The sequence below is a fragment of the Hydra viridissima genome, unplaced genomic scaffold (genome assembly GCF_058129835.1).
Source record: "Hydra viridissima isolate aposymbiotic clone 2 unplaced genomic scaffold, HvirCarnegie_v1 scaffold_1, whole genome shotgun sequence".
Classification (NCBI taxonomy): Eukaryota; Metazoa; Cnidaria; class Hydrozoa; order Anthoathecata; family Hydridae; genus Hydra; species Hydra viridissima.
The window spans coordinates 9,137,897-9,159,269 of record NW_028324300.1 but is presented as its reverse complement, the minus strand read 5'-3'; the positions used below and the strand labels follow the sequence as shown (position 1 = coordinate 9,159,269).

The following is a 21,373-nucleotide window of genomic DNA, read 5'->3' as shown; positions in this document are numbered from 1 at the left end:
TATAGGATTTTAGGTCTCTCTTGGGAGATGTGGTTAACAAATGCAATTCATTTTTTATTCCTTTATCAAGGAAACTAATTTTCAAATGAAACTCATGATTAAATGAAATGAAAAAGGATTCTCTTTTAAAGGATGAGAGGATGATAAAAAGAAGTTAAAACCACGTTTAGAATAATTCTTTAGCCATCCAAATAACTTTTTTGTTCTACACTAAAGCAACCTGAAAATCCATTTTTAAAGAAAGAATTGTTAAAATATACTTTAGGAAGATGTTAACAGGAGGATGTATCACCACCATTTACTGAATTACGCATGGTCACGTCATGTGACTCACTCAGATCTTGAAACTAATGAAATCGCTTTACTTTTTTTGGCTATGACATTTTTTCGCTATGACATTTTTTGGATATGACATTTTCTAAACTATGAATTTCTTCTTACAACGATGTTATCTGTCTCTTGCTTTTATTATTTGTTTGAAACTGAAATTAATTCGTGTGCCGAACTTAACTTAACTAGTGTGTAGAAATCAGAAAAACGATCATAATATAAGCATTAAAATGAGGAAACTATTTTAAAATCTAAGTTTTTTTAAAATGCTTTTAAAATATCTTTTTTTGTGTGTGTGTCTCGTTTTTCGGTTATTTCACTTATCAAAAAAAATCATAAGGAAAAATCCGGTTATTTGAGTTCGTATTTTTGTATTAGCCATAATAAACGTATTTTTGTGTTATATTTCATAAGAAAACAGAAGAAAAGTTTTTAGCTCAACAGTTACTTTTGATGTCAAAATTTTATTTTATAGTTTTTACATTTTTATACTTTCAAAAATAAATCTTTTTTTTTGATATGAAAAGACATGAAAGATGTTATAAAAACAACAATTTACCAGCTATATATAAACTAAATTTTTATTTGACAAAAACAAATGGGTTCATACGTCCCGGGAATCATGAGAAACTTTCACGGAAAACTCCGAAAAAATCCTTTGGAGGGAATGATCCTCACACATTACTGTTCTCAAAAATGCAAAAAATGAAATCTTTTGTGACCGTCCGAGAAAAAAAAATCAGTTTGAATTTTTTCATTTATTCCTTAAAATCATGAATTGACAACTTTGACTCTTTTTGCATTTTTACAGCATATCTAAACAAATTCTACTCAAGCACTCTTTAGATATGGATACTGAGATGAATTTGACCAAAAACATCTTTACAAAAAAAAATAAGTAAGACATAAATATATTAATATAAATCCTTTTTAAAGTTTTATATCTATTCTAACAAGCCGTAAATGATACCATTTCCTGATATGTAATTTTTTATTAGGCAGGATTTGTTAGTTCTTCCCAATATGTCTAAAGGACCAATCTTTAAATATTTGCTTTGTGCTATATTTTTAATCAAAAGTTTTTTTCTGAATTCCGGGAAATAGCACTGACAAAACAAAGTGTGCAGTATCTACATATCTGTGCATGAGAATTTATCTGCTTCGGATCCCATTTTAAAGGTAAATTTTCCATAAAAATTTAATGATGACAAGGTGTTTCTTGAACAATAACTCATTTTCTTTTTAATTTTTAAATACCTTTTCATTGTCAACTTTTGCTAGTCACCAATGACAGCCCTAATCATATGCATAAAAGTAGTGATTTTCTTTAGGTCTGCTTTGCGATCATGCCTAATTCAGTCAAGTCCCATGATGAATGCAGGAAAACAGTTTGTTTTCTCTGCATGAGAAAGTGTGTCAGAGTGGTAACAGACCACTTGATACAAGTTGTGCTAGAAACCCTTCCAACTCCTATAGACTTCAGTGACTCAAGAGTGCCCAGAGGCATTTATGACACATATAGGTTTGCATAAGGGAAAAAAGCGAGGGGAGAGTCTATCACCATTTCTCCTGTCTTTGACTTCTCCTCTGTTAGAATGAGACCAGTTACAAGAGAGCAAGCATGTGACTGCCTTATCTGTAAGAAAGGGCGGATGAAGTTCCTTGAAAAGTATCCTCTGGACAACCCACTAATTTACAAAAATCTCTTAAGTATCTAAATACTTAAGAGACTTTTGTAAATTAGTAATGAGAATTCCTCTGTGATCCTAGGTCCATCAAGTGCCAAAAATCTCTTCCCTGAAGCTGATATTTTGAGCGCTCGAGACTTAGTGCAATTTCAAGCCAACACCGGGCTGTCAAATCAATTTGTAAAGAAGCTAGTGTCCACACTTAACCACTTCTCCCAGACTCGAGTCTTGGAGCCAAACATTCACGCAAAGTTTGCTGATCTTGGCAAGAGCTTAGCAGAATAGTTTACCCAATCTACAATTGAGATCACCACTAACAAAACAAAATAAAGAAGTCAAATTGTTGTTCACTGCATCAAACTAGCAGACCTCCTTGATCAGCTGCTGCTCCAAAGGAAAATTTACTCAGAACATGTCGTGAAGCTTGGCATTGATGGTGGAGGAGGTTTTCTCAAGATCAGCCTTGGAGTTCAAGAAGCTGAACAACCTGAAGACTTACAATCTCCCTCTCGAAAAAAGATTCTAACTTCACAAGTGGCAAATGACACAAGCGTCAAGCGCCAGCTTCTGGTTGCCAATGCAACCAGATGTTCCTGAAAACTACACCAACATTCAGAACATCCTTGACTTAATCCATCTTGATGGAGTTGACTTTGTCCTCTCCTGCGACTTAAAACTGGCCAACATTGTATGTGGCATTCAATCCCATTCCTGCTCACATCCTTGCACTTGGTGTGATGTTAAGGCAAAAAAACTCTCTCAAAAAGGGAACCTTCGGACGTTTGGGTCACTGCGACAGTGCTTTGATGCTTTTCAGGTAAAAATTACATTCCTTCTTTACGTGGAAAATTTATAACAGTCTTAATTTTTGACTATTTCAGTTACCAATTCAAGCAACAATAACTGTTTCTTGATACCAGAACTAACCTTTATTCTTTCATTAATGTCAATTTAATAGAAAAATTGGAAAAATAAAATTGTTCTTGTGTTTCAGGCACATGGGCAAGATCCAAAACAAGCACGACTGTTCAAGAATGTCATTCACTTGCCACTCTTCAACAAACCAGACAGCTCTTTGGTCCTCACCTTCATAGCACCGATGGAGCTTCACCTCCTCCTTGGTGTGGTCAATCACCTCTTCAAGGCCTTGAAAGAGGCTTGGCCAAAAGCTGATGATTGGCCAAGATCACTGCACATCAAGAGCCAGCCTTTCCATGGTGGCCAGTTTGCTGGCAATGAATGTCGTAAGCTTCTGAGGAATGTAGATGTGCTGAGGCAACTGGCTGAGCAGGTACTTTTTAAGTTTTACAACTTACCTTATGCTAATCTCTTCAGAAGTACATGGTATAGCGTTTTGTTTCTGTTTTTCTTTACTAAATTTGAGTATTTCTTTATACAGGATTGTGCCTTCAATATTTTTGGTATCATCAACACTCTTCAAAAGTTTGATGCTGTAGTGTCCTCCTGCTTTGGCAGCACCCTTGAACCTCACTTCGCTTCAAAGATTCAGGCCTTCAGAGCATCATACCTTTCTCTCCAAGGGGTCAGTGTCACCCCAAAAGTTCACGCAGTGTTCTTCCATGTGGAAGACTTTATTCTGTTGAAAAAAAAATCACTTGGCAAATACAGTGAGCAAGCCACTGAGACACTGCATCACAGCTTCAAATATTATTGGGAAAGATACAAAAGGCCCAACAACCATCCAGAGTATGCAAAGTGGCTCAAAACATGCATGGTTGACTTCAACAGCAAGAGTGTCTAAAGTCATCAAGAGTTTATAACCTGTTTGGCTTGATTTAGGAATCCTTTTTAAAGATTTTTGTGTACACATTCATCTTAGTACCCATATCTAAAGAGTGCTTGAGTAGAATTTGTTTAGATATGCTGTAAAAATGCAAAAAAAGTCAAAGTTGTCAATTCATGATTTTAAGGAATAAATGAAAAAATTCAAACTGATTTTTTTTTCTCGGACGGTCACAAAAGATTTCATTTTTTGCATTTTTGAGAACAGTAATGTGTGAGGATCATTCCCTCCAAAGGATTTTTTCGGAGTCTTCCGTGACAGTTTCTCATGATTCCCGGGACGTGTGGGTTATTACGTACTTTACATGACAAATGAAATAATATATGAAAAACGAAATCATGAAATATCTGGCCCATTAGAAAATACACCTACTAAAAACAATGCATAGTGGAATATATATTATGGAGCTTATAGAGTAGTCGAGGCAAAAAAGGGCGACATATCTGAAAAAATACTCAAAAAATACAAAAAGTTAAGGCTGGTAAATGAAGGACCAAGGAGTTGAATGAAAACAGATCTTGAAAAAAATTTATTTAACCTCTTTATATTTCGCTATACTTTTTTTAATCAATTTAAAATTATCTTTACAGGTCATTTTTATCATTGACGAAACTTTGTTTACACGAAAAAAGTTCCCAAATTTACAAATGTTTATCTTGGGAAAATGATGAAAATCTGTTCGTGCCGACAACTAATTTCCTTTACCTTGGTGTAATTTGCTTAGTAATTTGTCAACGCGTGAAGTAGTTACTTTATCCTGAACAGTCTTGTTAAACAAATACTATAAAAGTTTAAACTAATAGCACGTGATCAGAGTTTCTGTTTTAAATCTATGGGCAGCCATTTTAATAGATTTTATTGTCGACGGGTAAAAATTTAGAGTTTGTCGGAAACTCGCATGGCTCGCTAATTTCTGCGGCCTCTTTGATGTAAAACAATAGGTTGCACGTTCATCTCTTATAGGTCCATGGAAAATGTTATATTGATTTAACGTCCTCTAACTAATAGCCTCACGGACGAAGAAAAACTCTAAAGGTCAAGATCCCAGAGTTTGCCTTCCTTTTAAGCAGTAATACCATTGTACTTTCATTCATCTCAGCATTTCTGATGACTAATAGAGCTCGAGAGCCCTATTTGGACCAGATTTATTTTTACGTCAGATATTTGAATACGAAACAAACGAAATAATCGATTGACGAAAAATACTCAGTGACTAAAATATAGTATAAGTTTTTAAATTCTGCAAAAAAATGGCTATTTGCATTACTGAAGTCTTTGTTAATGATTCATCATATATACAAGTATATGTCGGGCCAATAATGAAGTTACTTGTTAAAAAATAAAAACAAAAATACGTCCTTAGCACTCGTGAAAAAAAAACGATTTTAACTGATAAACGTATTGGAGTTTTTTTAGACCTTTAGCTAATTGCCTTGTAAACACAAACCAAAAAAACTATCCGGCTTTACCAATTGTAAATGAAGAAGAGAAGGAAGGAGGGAAAAAAGTTTTTCTGAGAAAAATACTTTCATACATTTTTTTCATAAAAAGGATGAAACACTTTCAATGTAAAATATTTTACAAACGAAGAAAATCAACCACAGAATGATAATAATTCTCAATAATCAAGTGAGAAAGAAAAAGAAGATAGAAAAACACAACAACAGGATGAGCAGGAGCAACAAGACATGCAACAGTCAAGGCCAGAAGAACATAAGGAAAGAGAAGAGTTTAATGAAGATGAAACTAACAATATGCTGAGTCTTAATTATAATCTTGCACTACGGTGAAACTTAACGATTAAAAAAACTATAAAATACGAGTTTGGTTTTAATACTCAAATTCATTAGAAAAAGTACCCCATTCAAGCTATTTGGTTGTGCGAGTAATGTAATAAGTACAGGGTTTGATGATTGAACATAAAGTGAAAAAATACACTTACTTTTTCACGTTCTGAAATTTTTGAAAAACTTCATCGATGTCATCCCGCCTCCCTTCCATCAGTGTATTTCGTCATGAAGAGAGGCGAACTATTGTTAGTTTCCCATGGATGCGTAATATCTTAGGACAGCTCTTGACTTCAAACGTTGGAGAAAGAAGTGTAACAAACTTAATAGTTCTTTTCATAATGAGATATGAAGAAAAATAATCTTTTTTTTTATTTTAGGGGAGAGGGGTGGGGGGTGGGGTGGGGGTGGGGAGCATTTGTACGTTTTGATAAGAAATAAAAAACAAAAAGAATTTCAGAAAAAATTGTAAATATTTTTCGCAAATTTTTAAAATGTATTAGCAATATATTAATGTATTAGTTAACATTTTTGAACATAAAGCTCAAAAATGTTAACGGTTAAGATAATACTTTTAAATTTTCTAAACATAGTTTTTTGTACCAATGCTCCCTTACTTGGGGAGCATTGGTACACAACGTGTTTACACTATTACAGTAAATTTCATCAAAAAAAAAGTGCAATTTGAATGAAAAAAAACAATAAATTTTAACACCAACAAAATATTTTATAACATATCAAGAAACAAATAGATAATTTATTTAAATAACAAGTATTTAAACAATTACATTTAAATGGCATAGTGCATAGTGTATGAAAGCATTAGCAAAGCATTTGAGAATAAGAACCACATTGTAAAAAATATATTTACTACACTGGATCAAGTAGATATGTAATCTACAGAACAGATATTAAAAATTCTGTATTAATGGTTCCCGATTTCAATGTACCGATCATCACCCTTTGAGTGAGTGCTTCAAAGTGAAATAATTTTTTATGTACTAAAAAATTTTGAGTTTTTTAACTTTTTTTGAAAAAAATCAACGTAGCGTCAAAATAAACAAAAGGTAAATTTACAGGTAACAAAACCGAACAATATTTTCTGCGGAAGAAGTGCTTATAAACAATATTTGTTATCTGCATTCAAAAGTTGAAATTGATTTAAAACGACTGAATATTTGCCTGTGTACCAATGCTCACCCTCTACCAATGCTCCCCCCTCTCCCCTACTACGGATCATGTAACGAGCATGAATGGATTACAAGATGCAGACCAATAATGACTTAAATAAATTAAAGACCTGAACAATTAATTTTAGGCCTGACACGATTGTAATAGTTATCAAAGATATGCATTATCACTTTGAGTTTTCTTTGAAAAGGTTTTAGCTACTATTTATAATTGTCAAGCTATAATGGCGATAGCTGTCAAGAGGGGCGAAGAAGAGAAAATCCTTATTAGAAGTTTTAAGCAAAACTCTAACTTTGGTAAACGGAATCAGAATTTTCTTATTTAAAACGTCTTAAACGGTTAAATACGGTTTTGTAAATGTAAACCATTTTAAAATCAAAATATGGAACGCTGTTCAAGGTGTTATATAATGACATGTAATTAGTTTTAACATCTGCGGAGAAGGTTGTTTTTTTTTTCTTAGAAATTGAAAGTGAAATTGAGTGATAAAAACTCCTAAAAAAAACAAATAACATCAGTAGGACCTCCGACCTGTTTTTGACGGCAAACTTAAATAATAATTAAAGTGCAATAAGTCGGTTTTGTTAGTTTATGTTATTTATTGGCAGAAATCATTTTAGGAAAATAATAATTAACAATCATATATATATATATATATATATATATATATATATATATATATATATATATATATATATATATATATATATATATATATATATATATATATATATATATATATATATATATATATATATATATACACTACCGTACAAAAGTCTCCGCTCATTTGTAATATTTCAATAAAGTAACAAAAGTTTGCAAGAAAATTGCGTTTATTTTTAATTGTTTATTAAACAATGAATTAGACAGTAAATACAATACATTTTAGGATGATTTTAAATATATAAAATCAAGAAAATGTTAACCCTTTAGCGCCCGTGTAGCAGATCTGCTACATAACTTCAGAAACCTTTTATGGCCATCCTGTCAACACAGTGATCTCAAAAACACCTTTTGTAGCATATTTACAACATATTTTTGTTGATCTGATTTAGCTAGGTTAATATAATTAGATAATCAAGACTTAAAAACACATCAAAATTGTCTTTTTAAAAATCGGATGATTGCTGTCAGACAAGGTATTTTCAAAGAGAGTTTTTTCCTGTTTTTTTACGAATATTAAAGCTTATTTGTTTATTTTATTTTAAATTAATAACACATGTAAGTTTTAGAAGTATTTAAGAGAGTTTCCTCTTTTTGAAACTATCACAAAATGCTATCTGAATTTATATGTATCACATATGCTACAATGACAAAATTGGGTTTGCTAGTGAAATTTTAAAATTTTATTTTTTAATTCATAATCTAGGCCCTAAAACAATTGCTTTTTGAAGTTTTTGGAGTTTTTTGAAAATTTTAAGCCCTGGTGGGCGCTAAAGGGTTAATATACAAAGTTGTAAATGTTAAATTTTATTTTCATCAATATGAGACCCCTTGGAGCGTATAACAGCAGCACATAATCTTGGCATTCGGGCTAATAATTTATTCATGGTTTCCGCTGTTATCTCATTCCAAGCTTTTTGCAAACGTTCCCATAGCATTTGCTGATTAATAAAAGATGTTTCACCTGCTTCTCTGATCTTCCGATCCAGTTCATCCCACAACTTTTCGATGGGTGATAGATCTGGTGATTGAGGAGGCCAAGTCATAATTTTGCAAACTTTTCCCCTTTCTTTTAGTTTCAAATAATTTTTGCATAATCCAGATGCATGTTTTGGATTGTTGTCCTGCTGCATGATGAATCCTTTCCCAATTATACGAATACCAGATGGAATTGCGTGCTTAACCAAAATATTATGGTACATGTGTTTATCCATGGTAGATGTGATTTTAACTAAATCTCCAGTTAACCCATTGCCAAAACATCCCCAAAGCATAATATTACCACCTCCATGTTTTACAGTACTTTGTATACATTGAGGAAGCACTCTTTCATTAGGTAAACGCCTAACATGCACGCGACATCGGGTACCAAAAAGTTCGAACCTACTCTCGTCTGTCCATAGAACTTTCTTCCAATCTTCTAATCCCCAATTTTTATGCATTTTTGCCCATTCCAATCTTTTCTTCTTATTTACTGCCCTCAACAAAGGTTTACGTGCAGCAATGCGTCCAATTAAGTTGACTGATCTTAGTCTTCTTTTTACAGTATCAGTTGATACTGGCTTTACCCTTGTTTTGTTGAGTTCTGCTGTTAAAATTGTGGCTGGAATTTTTCTATTTCTTTTGCTGGACACAACAATAAACGTATCTTCTTGCCGTGATGTAACTCTTGGTCTTCCAGAACGTGATCTGTCACTGTTGGAACCAATATCATGCAATCGTTGTAGAGCATATCTCACACCTGATTCGGATATTTTTAACCTGGAAGCAATTTTTCTATATGAATAACCTTCTTCACGTAAAATACATATTTTGCCACGAAGTTCTTCACAATATTCTTTCTTTACTTTCACCATTTCTCAAATTCTTTATTAAATTCAAGACATTAAATGCGCACACTAATGCCATTTTCAAGTATAAATATAAACATAAGTCTATTAAAAGCAACCAATTAAAATTACTGAAAACATCCTTACCATGCCGGAAAGTATCATGCTACTGTCAAACCTAAGCTTACAAAAAATATTTTGGTTAAAACTTTTGTGCAGTTTTAAATTTAATAAAGAATACTGAAGAACTTTATATGTATTTTACGTGAAAAAGGTTATTCATATAGAAAAATTTCTGCCATGTTTTTAGCAGCAGAACTCAACAAAACAAAGGTAAACAAAATTATTTGAAACAAAAAGAAAAGGAAAAAGTATGCAAAATTATGATTTGGCCTCATCAACTTTTTATATTAACATTTTTTTCTTTTTATATATTTAAAATCATCCTAAAATGTATTGCATTTACTGTTCCTTGCAAATATTACACATGAGCAGAGACTTTTGCACGGTAGTGTATATATATATATATATATATATATATATATATATATATATATATATATATAGATAGATAGATAGATAGATAGATAGATAGATAGATAGATAGATAGATAGAAAGTAAAGATAAGTTTTTGTCACTTATTCAACAAATATAAATTGTAAATGTTTGTAATCCATGCAATTCTGTAGATATGTTTCAAAGTGATAATCTTAAAGAAAGTTGTACTTTTACTACATTTACTAGAGTTTTGTATTTCATTTTTCTTACTAGAATATTTAAGAGAGTTTTAAAAATACAAAAGTTTTAAAACTAAATTTGCACTAGAGCTTTAAAAGCTAGAAGATAGTTTTTATAAGATAAATTACAATTCAGCTGCATTTTTTTTTTTTTTACACATTTTTTGATAGATATGCTTTAAATAAAACTTATAAGATGTAATTTTATAATTTTAGGAATTAAGATAAAGCTGTTATGTTTGAGTATATTACAAATGCCACAAATGATGAGTCAAGGTAATTAATTGGTTTTTTAAACTTTTGTGTAGCAATAGTTGTTTTAGTACCTAAAAAATATTCAAAAAAACTTTAAAAAGCATTAACTTTATTTATTTCATTGTTAACTACTTTTTAATTATTTGTAAACATTGGGTTCTTATTTTGATCATGATAAAGAAAATGATTGAAAAATATATAAATAAAATGGAGTTTTTTTTTTAGATGATGACTTATTTAAGTTTTTTTTTTAGATGATGACTTATTTAACTCTACATTCATCGATAACATATGGATTGAGAATGATTTCAATAATATTCTAAAAACATTTGATCAAGACTTCAAGGCGAAAATAAAAATTTTATATCTTAAGTACCCTGAAAAGATTTATAAAATTCAAGTGAGTGTTAATATATCATTTACTTAACAAGTGTATATAACTGTAGTGCTTTGCAATATTCTGGTTCATTAAAACAAAAAATGTTAAGTTTTAATGTGTGCATATGTACCCATGTTTTGAAAATCTTTACACATAAATTCTAAATATAAATAGGCAAGTAATATATATTCTTCATTCAAAATTTGGTAAAATAAAATTAAGTTCAAAATGATTTCTTTTAGCTTTTGGAATCACCTAAGGTACAAAAGGAATATATCACTGATTTTTGAGCCTTACAATTTTTAGTTTTAGTTCTAAATTTGTTATAAGCTCTATACATTAAAAACATGACAAGTACAACAAGTTTAAGGAGAGAGGATACAATATGAATAATTGAAGATCTATTTTGAATATTTGTTTTTGAAAAATAATTTTAAATTAAAAAAAGCTTTTTTGCAAGCTTTGAGTTTTTCCAATCCATTAGGTATTTTTAATAGAAGTAAGTGAATGTTTTGTATTTTAATACAAATATAATAATATTCAATTTATAGCAATTAATTAAACTTAAAGAACATAAGGAGAAAAATATTTAACAACCATTTTAAGAAATGATGAAGGAGGTCTTTTGAGGATTCTTTTTACCAATTTGTTGGTTTAGATAAATTATTTGCTTTAATATATAACAATTTCTTCCTAAAATATTTTTACTAAAGCACTTTTTGCATATAAAGCAAATTCCAAATTTGACAAAGCTTTTTTACATCTTTTACTATTTCTTAATATCTCCATATCTTGCCTACAACAGTCAAATCAAAATTTTTATATAGTTTTTATCTTAAGTTGAGTCTCTTAAAAGTCTCTTTGATTTTTGGTAATCTTGTTTTATTGATTTAGGAAATGTTATTGGTTAATAGAATGACTTAAAAGATTTCTTTAAATTTTGTAATTTGTAGTTTCATCTTTGCCAAACTCCATAAAACCTATCTATACATTTGATCCACTCAAATAGTAATATATTTAGTAATATAGTAATATATGTAATATATGGTATTTTTGACTCACTCAAATGAAAAAATATATTTAATCCACTATAAAAAAGCTTAAAATTTGCCTACAATCCTTTTTGAATTAATATGTTTAAAAGTTGAATATAGCAGGTGTGCTATTTGTTGCTGAATATCTATATTATCAGTAATCAACTTATAATTTTTTTAAAATATTTCGGGACATTATATGGTATTAACTTATTTAAAAACTTTTATATAGCGGATTTCAAGCAACAATCGCTCTATACATTACCTCGTCATTGCATAAAAATTAACTTTTCTACCAGAGCATAAAATAACTTTCTGTTTTGCAGAAGCGGCCAGAAGGAAGATCAGAGCAAAGAATTGAAGATGGTGAATTGTTAGTGGTTTTAGAATTTCATGACGCAACTGTTTTTCATCAAGTTGACTCTATTAAAGTTGCAGTGAAGAGAACTAAAAATCTTTCTAAAGAATGCAACATGGTTGACTTGCAACCTCAAATAGATTCTTTTAATCATTCTTTACTGGTAATTAGCTTGTATTACAATAATTTTTTATTTAACTAGAAATTTATATTTTTATTTATTTTTATTATCCATTAAGACAGCATCAAGAGCAGCTTTTCTGTGTTACATTTTCTCAAAAAACTATAACTATTGCAAATATAATTTTATTTAGTGGTTTTTTTATATCCCTAATTCGACACTAATTGGTAATTACAAATAAAGATAAATAAACTTATAAAATAAAAAACTAATAAAGATAAAAATTAAAGTTAACTAAATAAAAACTCTTCTATGTATATTTAGGCATTTAAAATATTTATTTTGATATTATCTTAGATATTGAAAATTTAACCTTGTTTCAATTTTCACAAAATCTGATTTTATGATTTACACCAAATGATCCTTTAAAAAGTACATAAAAAGTTTTTATATCATTGAGAGTAATTTGGTACAACCATTCTGATCTCCAGAAATCTACTTATGCTGTAAATTATGTGGAGTAAAAAAAGTTCAAAATTTAAAGTCAAAATAATTTGTGGTTAAAAAGTTATGCTCCTTAAAAATTTTCTGTGTTTTTTTTTTCTAGTTTTTGATAGCTATTGACTTGGATACTGTATATGAAGTAAATGGCAGAAAGTTTTATGAGCTCATGAAAAACTCAGTGGAGGAGTTTAACTCATTCCATTTGGTATTTTACATTTATTTCAAAAATGCTGCATGCCAAATAGAAAAGACAAAGGATTTTCTTCTGGTTGGAAAAAAGACAAGTCCAGGCAAAAATACTTTTTTAAATTTACACATAAATATGCATAAATATGTACACACACACATTCATTTAAAAGTTTATAAATAACTTGTGTCAAGTCATCCAGTCAAGTATTTTAGAATTTAGGCTTTGTGCATTTCTAGATATGCTGTAACTAATTTGTAAATTATACTTTTTTCAATTTAAGTCTTGCCAGGTTTTATTTTTCCATCTGATCAGTGATATAAAGTTATACTTAACACTAGAACTACCGGCAGAAATTTATACCTACTTTTACCAAAACCAGTCAAAATGACTGGTTAAAAAATACCAAGTAATTGATATTGCTAAATATTTTTTTTTTTATGGATTGGCTCTATAAAAATTATTAAATATATAACCTTTGATGTATAATAAAACCTAAATAGGGTGTTGAAAGAGCTAAATAAAAAATAATATTGATAATTAAATCCAAATAACAACAGTTTTATAATATGAAATATCACAGAAAATTATACTAATGATTTTATACTCTAATTCACAATAAAGATAAAAAAAATAATATCAAACTAAGAAAAAAACAAAAGTAAACATTAGAAAACAATTCTCATCAGTCATCATAAAATAATTACTTTTTAGATTTTTTGCAAACATATTTTTTTTGTCGAGTACATTTCCCACATACATATTTTTTATATAAAATCCACATATTTGTGGTTTTACTATTACAGCATTGACCAACTTGACACCATTTTCTCATCTTGGGTGCACTGATAGATGTTTCTTCCATTTTTTGGGCTGAATGATCTATTATTGGATTCTTGTAATTACTGGCAAGCCATTTGCCAATTGGAACATAAGCTCTTTTCTTGTGACCTTTTCTCCAGTGGTTTCTTAATACAACACCCATGTATTTATACAAGCTACATCCAAGATGTTGAAAAAAACCTGCTGAGGCCATCTCCTCGAACCAGATTTCACTGAATATTTTCTGGCCATTTGGTCAGACGCATCCACATCAAATTTTGTTTTGTCGTAATAAGCAACTATTTCAGGTAAATGTTTCCCAGGTTGATTTATAATTGCCGATTTATGTTTTGTACTCAATACAAAGACCTTTTAAGTTGGTTTGCTTTTGTAAATGGTGAGGAGATTATGTTTAGATCTAAATAAAATTGTTGAAAAACGAGGCATACTATCTTTTTTTTGTTTGACTAATCTTGGCAACTCCTTTTTATTGGCGTGTATAGTTCCAATTATTGCTGTTTTTTTAGCCAACAATTTAGAAGCCAGAGGTACACTTGTAAAAAAGTTGTCAGTTGTGATGCATCGTCTTTTCATGATGTAGGGCTCCATAAGTTTCATAACAGCGAATTCCCCAAGAGGGGTTGACTTTTTTCTGACCTTGTCTTTTAGACGAGATTTGGAAAGCCATTTATTATATATTTGGTTTTTATATTTGCTGCTAACCAAAATTTTATCCTAAACTTATCCGGTTTGTTTGGCATATATTGTGTAAACCTACACCTTGTTGGAAATAACTGTTCATCAATCAATATATTTTCGGCAGGTTTATAACAGTTTTGGCTATTATCAATAAATGCATTCCGTATCATAGAAATTAGGGCGAAATGTCAATAGCCAACCTCTGGGTTCCTTTATTCTTATTGTCAAACCGTATGAACCGCAAAATTTCAGTAAAATTATTCCTGCTCATGACAGAAGTAAAGAAATCCAATTTTTACTCCACAAATAAGAGAGTTTCAAATTTTTGGCTTCATATGCACCACGAGCATAAAGAATGCCAATAAAGGCCAGTAATTTTGATTTGGTTATTGTCCAAGGTCGCCCTAAAACTCTTGAGGCTTCCTCTTCCATACACGATCAAATGTGCTCTATCATAGGATCATATGTGATCAAAGAAAATGCACTGCTATACTGGTCTTTCATGATATGTTTTTTTGAATTTCCTGTAGGACCGGCTACATCTTTGAAAATATTATAAATCGGTTTTCTACCGGGTGTACAGCCTTTCAATTTCTCCCAAACAGTGCTATCGGATGCAATTTCTTTTTCAATTTCCTCTTCTTTGCTTTCATCTTTAAACGCTGAAAGTTGGGTATTCCTTTTTCTTTTTCTTTGTTCATGTTGTTTTCTTCTTCATCGGAAGACTCATCTTCATAATCTTTGTAATCGCTCATGTCTTTGGCAATTATATCATCTTCACCATACGGCCCATTTTTGGCATCAAAAAGCTCACCTTTACTATCATACATTTCATTGTCTTCGATGTCGGAACATTCCTCAGAAATGTCACTTAATTTTTCTAATAATTTTGCAATATTATTTGGAATACCGATTGGGTGGAATTGATACTAAAATAAAAATCAATCATGAAAATGGGGAGAACTCTAAGGAATCAACTAATAACCGATAGAAAATTATATTTTTTTCTTATCTCACAGATAAAATAAAGTTTCGATCCACAAAACAGTAGTATAAACTCAAAAACAAAAGTTTTTCACAAAATTGCACAAAAATGAGAAATGTTTATGTAAAGGAAAGGAGTAGGTAGACAAAAAATTGTAAAATTGTTTTGTCTATATGTTCACTATTATGACTTTGATATAGACCCATCTTTGATATAATCTAGACTTTGAGGCACCAGTCATTTTGACTGGTGCCGGTGTAAATAGGTAAAGCACTAAATAATTTTAATAGGAACACATATTAAAAAAAAACAACTCACAAAATTTATAGCTATCAAATATCTAGAAAAGTCATGCAGTTGTTGCAAAAAAATATTTATTTATAATGGGTAATTTTCTTGCTTGAAAATTAAAATCAGTCATTTTGACTGGCTTGGTAGTTCTTGTGTTAAAGCAAAATAATTTTAATCTCTTAACGTAAATTTAGCTTAAAATGTAGCGCACTGGATGCACTAACTAATGCTTCTTCCAAGTTTATTTTTTCTTAAGAGCTATTTTTATTGCATAAATTTCTTCCATGGCCCTTGTGGGTGAAGAAGTTTAACATTCTTTGCAATATTACTTTTATTATAATACACCTAATGCAATCAATAAAATTCAACCAAGGTTAAAAAGGGTTACTTGTTCTATAGTAGTGGAATGACCTCAAACTGAAGTCTTCAAATTTAAAAAAGACAAAACTCTATTCCTAGTGTAATGCCATTTTCTTAGACAAGCAGAACAAAGACCTTTCAATATATTTTCTGAAATTCATATTTGGTCAAAGGCAAAAAATATTGCAAAAAGAAAGTTTGAAAAAGTAATTTAAATTTAAAGCATTATTAGTTTTCAAAAGACTCAAATGAAGTACAATTAATAGTAAATTTCTGTAAATGTTATTTTAAATTGGAGTTGCTGTTGATAAAAAACAGCTTTTTAAATACATGGTATTATAAAGGTTATGATATTTGCTTCTAAAAAATCTTGAATAAAGAGGCAAGTAAAAATGTGTCTAAAGTTGTATTATAATAATTTAACACATTTTGTCTAATGTGTAAATCCACTCTTAATAGAATATATTACTTATACTTTTGCAAATTTAGTTCACCAATTACCAGAGGAAATATCCCCTTTATTTAATCTGCAGAGACTCACAAACCAAGAGATATGGTGTTTACTTGGTGTTTATTATTCTAATAATGTTCAGAAAAAAAAACAGCTGAATTTGTTCTTCAAGATTACTATGCAGTGGCCTTCAAAAATGGGCCATGCCACTATGTAACAACTTTGAGCCAAAATTTCTCCTAAGAACAACAATACATTCCGTAAGCAAATTTTGAACGTCCTTAATTGCAATTTTATTGTAAAAATTAAATTTATGTATTCCAGATATTATCTCGAATTTTCTTTTATTAATAATCTAAACTCCTGGCAAGAAAAAGTTTGAGATAGTATCTGCAAAATACAAATAAATAGACCTTGGTATTTTTCACTCCTACTCCTCAACATATTATTTGTAGCATTTAAAATAAGAGAAATTTTTTTTTGACGTGACTGGATGGTTTGATTTGAAACTACTCAAAACTAAAGTATGATTAAAATGATGAAAACTTGGTTTAAATCAATAGATAAATGCATGAAGATGAAATCTTGTCATAATTATAACAATGAAGTAGATAAAGGTAAGTAACAATTATCTTATATTTACTATTTAATTATTATCAATTTACTTGGGCACTAGCTGTAATTATCTCAAAATGAATTTAACAAAGTTTTTCACTTCAATTTTTCTCTGCTTAGTTTGTTATAAACATTTGTTAAAATTTGTCCTGTGAGCGTTTGACCTGTGATTTAGAAATTTTGTTTGCTGAAAAAGTTGTGTCCAACCATATTAGGACAAAAATGATCCACACTGATAGTATTTTTGTGGGAAACAGCATTGAAACATCTAATGGTGATATTGCTTACCATTTTGTTGTTAGTGACTCATCTCAAACCTTTAGTGAAGGTGAAATTGTTGGGTTAGTAGCAGATGATATTGGTGGAAAACCAAAAGTTGTGAAATTATCTGCAGGAAATGTTGCTAATGTGCTTAAAGGTGTGGTTACACGATCTCACTATCTTGCAGCTCATAAGCCTGTTGATATAAATGAAGGTAAAAGTCCTTCTTTCTTTTGATATTAAATAAATTATTTGGAACAAAATGTAACTTCTAAATCATGTAGCGTTTGTCTAAAAAAAAAACCATTTGACAGGTCAAATTAAGGTAGTAAAAAAATAAAGTCATACATGGCAATATGAAGATTAGGTCATATATGGTAATATAAAAGAGCAGTTGAAATTGTTAAATAAAGCGATTAGCTATCTCTAATTTATTTTATAAATGCACTTTGGTGCATACCCTTAGAGTTTCTTTAAAAATAGTTTTTAAACCATAGTGAAAACAAAGATATATAAATATCTTTGACTCTCAGTTAACTACTTAGATTCCATACCTAAATTCCAATCAAATTTTTTATTCATTTACTATATTTTGTATATTTTAATTTATTAGTGTAATATGTTAAATATTGTAATTGTTCTTCTATTTTGATTTCTGAAATCCAGCATGGTTTTTGTAGAAGTTTAGGTAATGCAAGAAAACTATAATACAACGACACAGGAGGATAGATGCTCCTTCTATTGATATGTATTAAGAGAAAGAAGTATTTGAGTTTTTTTCTAAAACCGGTTTTTCGGATAAACTGCGGTTTTCGGTTTTCGAGAGTATTTTTTTTATTATATATGTTTCAGGGGGAAAACAGTAGCGAAAACATATATTTACAACAACAATGCTATACACATTGGAATTCAATTGAGTAGCAAGCAAATAGAAATCTTAATGGCTAATTTTTCTTTTCTTGAAATGATAGGCACGTAAAAAATATAAAGCATTAAGTGTTTCATCACCTTGATCTTAGTTTTGTGACATAGATTACTTGCAGTAAATTTTCAGCCTCAACATTTGTTACTTGGATTGACTTCAAAGCAAAATCTTTTAATCAATGTCTTTTTGTGTATCTTAGAAAAACTGGGGATGACTATGTGGATCTAATTCCTAAAACTTTGATTGGACAATTCAGCCTATCGAAATTTATGATTATTAGGTTTAATAAGCCAATGAGTAATGAGAATGATATGACTTTCATTCACATTTTTTAACTAATGGTTTTTAAAAAAGATGCCCGATGTTTTTGAAATTTATAAAAAAAGCAATTTTCTTCATAGTATTTTTTTTAATTTTTTTTTTTTTTTTTTTTTTTTTTCCAGTAACCGAAACTGTTTGCATGTTGGGCGTGGTTCCTGTAAGAACTCAAGGTTCGGTTGTTGCGAACGAACCTTTGTATGCTTCTTCAAACACACCTGGTGTAGCAGTCTCAGCATCGATGTTGAGTAAGCAGGAGCGTAAAGAAGCTTCAGTGATTGGTTATAGTTTCCAGTCAAGAGAATGTTTACAAAAAGATGACGTTAGTATACTTTTGACCTCTATTTATATTTATCTTACTCGTTAAAAAAAATTTAATGGCACATAAAACACCGAAATAAATTTTGATATCTGTAAAAACTATTTAACTTTACACTTTAGATCGGATTGGTACAAGCGGCTGTGTCGGTTTTAAGTACTGTGAGTCAAAGCCACCTTAACAAGCATATCCGGAATATGAACTATTTTTGGTCAACTGAAGTGAACACCTTAAAATCTCATTACAAAAGTTCTCGCAAGCGTAAATTTTTTATGCTGTTTAATTTCTTTAAACTTTGCGCTAACAATTTTAATGGTCTGTGAAGTATAAACTTATTGTTATTTTGTGTTTAATTTTAGTATAAAAACAGACTTTAAACAGGCTTAGTATAAAAAAACTAAAGCAAATGGCAAAAATTTCAAATTAACATTTTTGTTTTAATCAAAAGTTAATTAAAATAAATTTAAAGTTATTGATTATAGGATTGATTATCTGTAGCCTTGTATTTCTTACTATCATCGTCATAACTGGTATCTTGTTTATGGAATCCTTTGTTCCTGGAACGAGCTTTCGTTATTACCTTTGCAAGAAAAATGCGATAACTGAACAGCTTGTGCAGTTTCGTTTTAATCCTGGGCCGTATGTTTATAACGTGAGTCAGTTTGTCTATTATTGAGATTCTCTTAAAGTTTTGGGTGAAACATGTGAAAATGAAAACAGGTCCATAAAGTCTTTGATTTTTTTCCCTTTCAGTATCCGTTGGTCAGTGGAGTTGAATTTGATTTCAAAACGTTAATGGACAAAAGAAAACATAACTATTTACCGGTCAACGATTCAGGTTGATTTTTTTTTTATTATTATTTTTTATTTTTTTTAAAAAGTAAAAAAAAGTTGGTTTAGAAAATTTTAATTAGGAGATTTTTGTTATTTTCTTAAGGAGCACACAAATTTTGTTATTTTCTTAAGGAGCACACAAATTTTGTTATTTTCTTAAGGAGCTAATAAATTTTGTTATTTTCTTAAGGAGCTAATAAATTTTGTTATTTTCTTAAGGAGCTAATAAATCTTGTTATTTTCTTAACTTAAGGAGCACGCTACTATCTGAACATAGATCGTTGTGCATACGGAGGAGTAAGGTCGACAAGAGATCTAACAACAGGCGATAAACAAGTGTACGGTCCTGACGTGTTTGCAATTGATAGCCGATGCGTTCGTGTATATTTTTACGATCAGTTTCTTAAGGTCTGGCGAGAGCCAGATAAAGTTTCTTGGGAGAAAAAATGCGTAGAACAGAAATGAAGAGAACTTCACGTTGGTTTTATGGTTTGTTTTTATAATGACATTTAGCCATTCAGGTGCATGCATTAACTTTTTAACAAGTTGTTAACGCATTTGTAAAAATAACATTTCCCTTTTTTTTTTTTTTTTTTTTTTTGTAGTAGTAATAGTTTATATATATTAAATTATATTAAATATATCCTTTTCATATTTAGAGATTGTAAACTATAAAAATATTTTATGAAAAGCAATTTATATAATTGCAGTTTAAATGAAGATGAGAAGATTCAATGATTACGTCGGAAACTTTAATAATTGAAGAATACATTACAAAATGCAATAATTCAATAACTAAGAGATTTTTTACATTTATCAGAAAATAACCTAAATATGTTCATCATAAATTTAATTGACAATACTAAACTATTATTTTAGAAAAGTTCTAAGTAAGTGCTTTTTATGTGTGTTTGACTTTTATTGTTAAAAATGTTGCCATGATTTCTTTGTTAAAAATGTTGTCACGGTTTTTAATTAAACTTGTTTATGTAAATAAGTAATGACAAAACAATAGTATACGTGGTTTATTATAATGTTATAAAAAGTGTTCTTAGTCATATAAATAACGTATGAGTCATGTTAATAAAAAAATAATAATAATTGTCGTCATGACAACAAAATATAAAAAAGTTACTTGTAAACGGAAGTTTACTGTATTTTGCAGTGGTATAAAAATATCTTATTGCTATTCTTAGATGTTACTCACTTGAGGTTATCGCACGTTGCTTTACGAACTTGAAAAAATGTCGTGTTACAGATTTCAGCACCATTCGCGTGCATGTGTCACATCATAAGAATGTGTATAAAGAGGAATCTAATAAAATAGGAATCCGTGGAAATAGGATAAAATCTCAAAAGTCTTGATTTTTTTTCCATTAAAAGGAAAAATAAAAAAATTTTGTCCAAAGAGCCAAAAAAAAAATCTGATACAAATCAGCTCAATGCTTAAGTTATGAAAGTTTGATTTGTAAAAACAATTTCAAGATCGTTGCCATTTAAATCAAGAGATTAAAAACATGTGACTAAAACGGTTGTTATCAGCTTGCACGATGGGAGGTCCTTCCACTAAAGTTAATTTTTTCATTAAAGCGTCTTCTAGACTATCAAATACCTCACAATAA

At 29.9% G+C, this 21,373-nt stretch overlaps 1 protein-coding gene across 1 annotated transcript; it reads left to right on the top strand.

Annotated features, from left to right (window-relative positions):
* Positions 1-7,730: 7,730 nt before the first annotated feature.
* Positions 7,731-20,471, top strand: LOC145187850 (uncharacterized). Its single transcript, XM_090081035.1, has 12 exons — positions 7,731-7,942; positions 10,250-10,309; positions 10,543-10,688; positions 12,028-12,222; positions 12,788-12,974; positions 17,043-17,096; positions 17,270-17,569; positions 18,724-18,920; positions 19,040-19,178; positions 19,400-19,569; positions 19,671-19,755; positions 20,005-20,471. Exons 1-12 carry the CDS (start codon positions 7,924-7,926, stop codon positions 20,214-20,216), a joined length of 1,764 nt encoding a protein of 587 aa, XP_089937161.1. The 5' UTR covers positions 7,731-7,923; the 3' UTR covers positions 20,217-20,471.
* The last annotated feature ends 902 nt before the right edge of the window (positions 20,472-21,373 follow it).

Coding starts and splice junctions, on each gene's coding strand:
- LOC145187850 (XM_090081035.1), top strand. Junction 10,310..10,542: donor GCCACAAATGATGAGTCAAG/GTAATTAATTGG, acceptor TTTTTTTTTTAG/ATGATGACTTATTTAACTCT. Junction 19,756..20,004: donor TTTACCGGTCAACGATTCAG/GTTGATTTTTTT, acceptor TCTTAACTTAAG/GAGCACGCTACTATCTGAAC.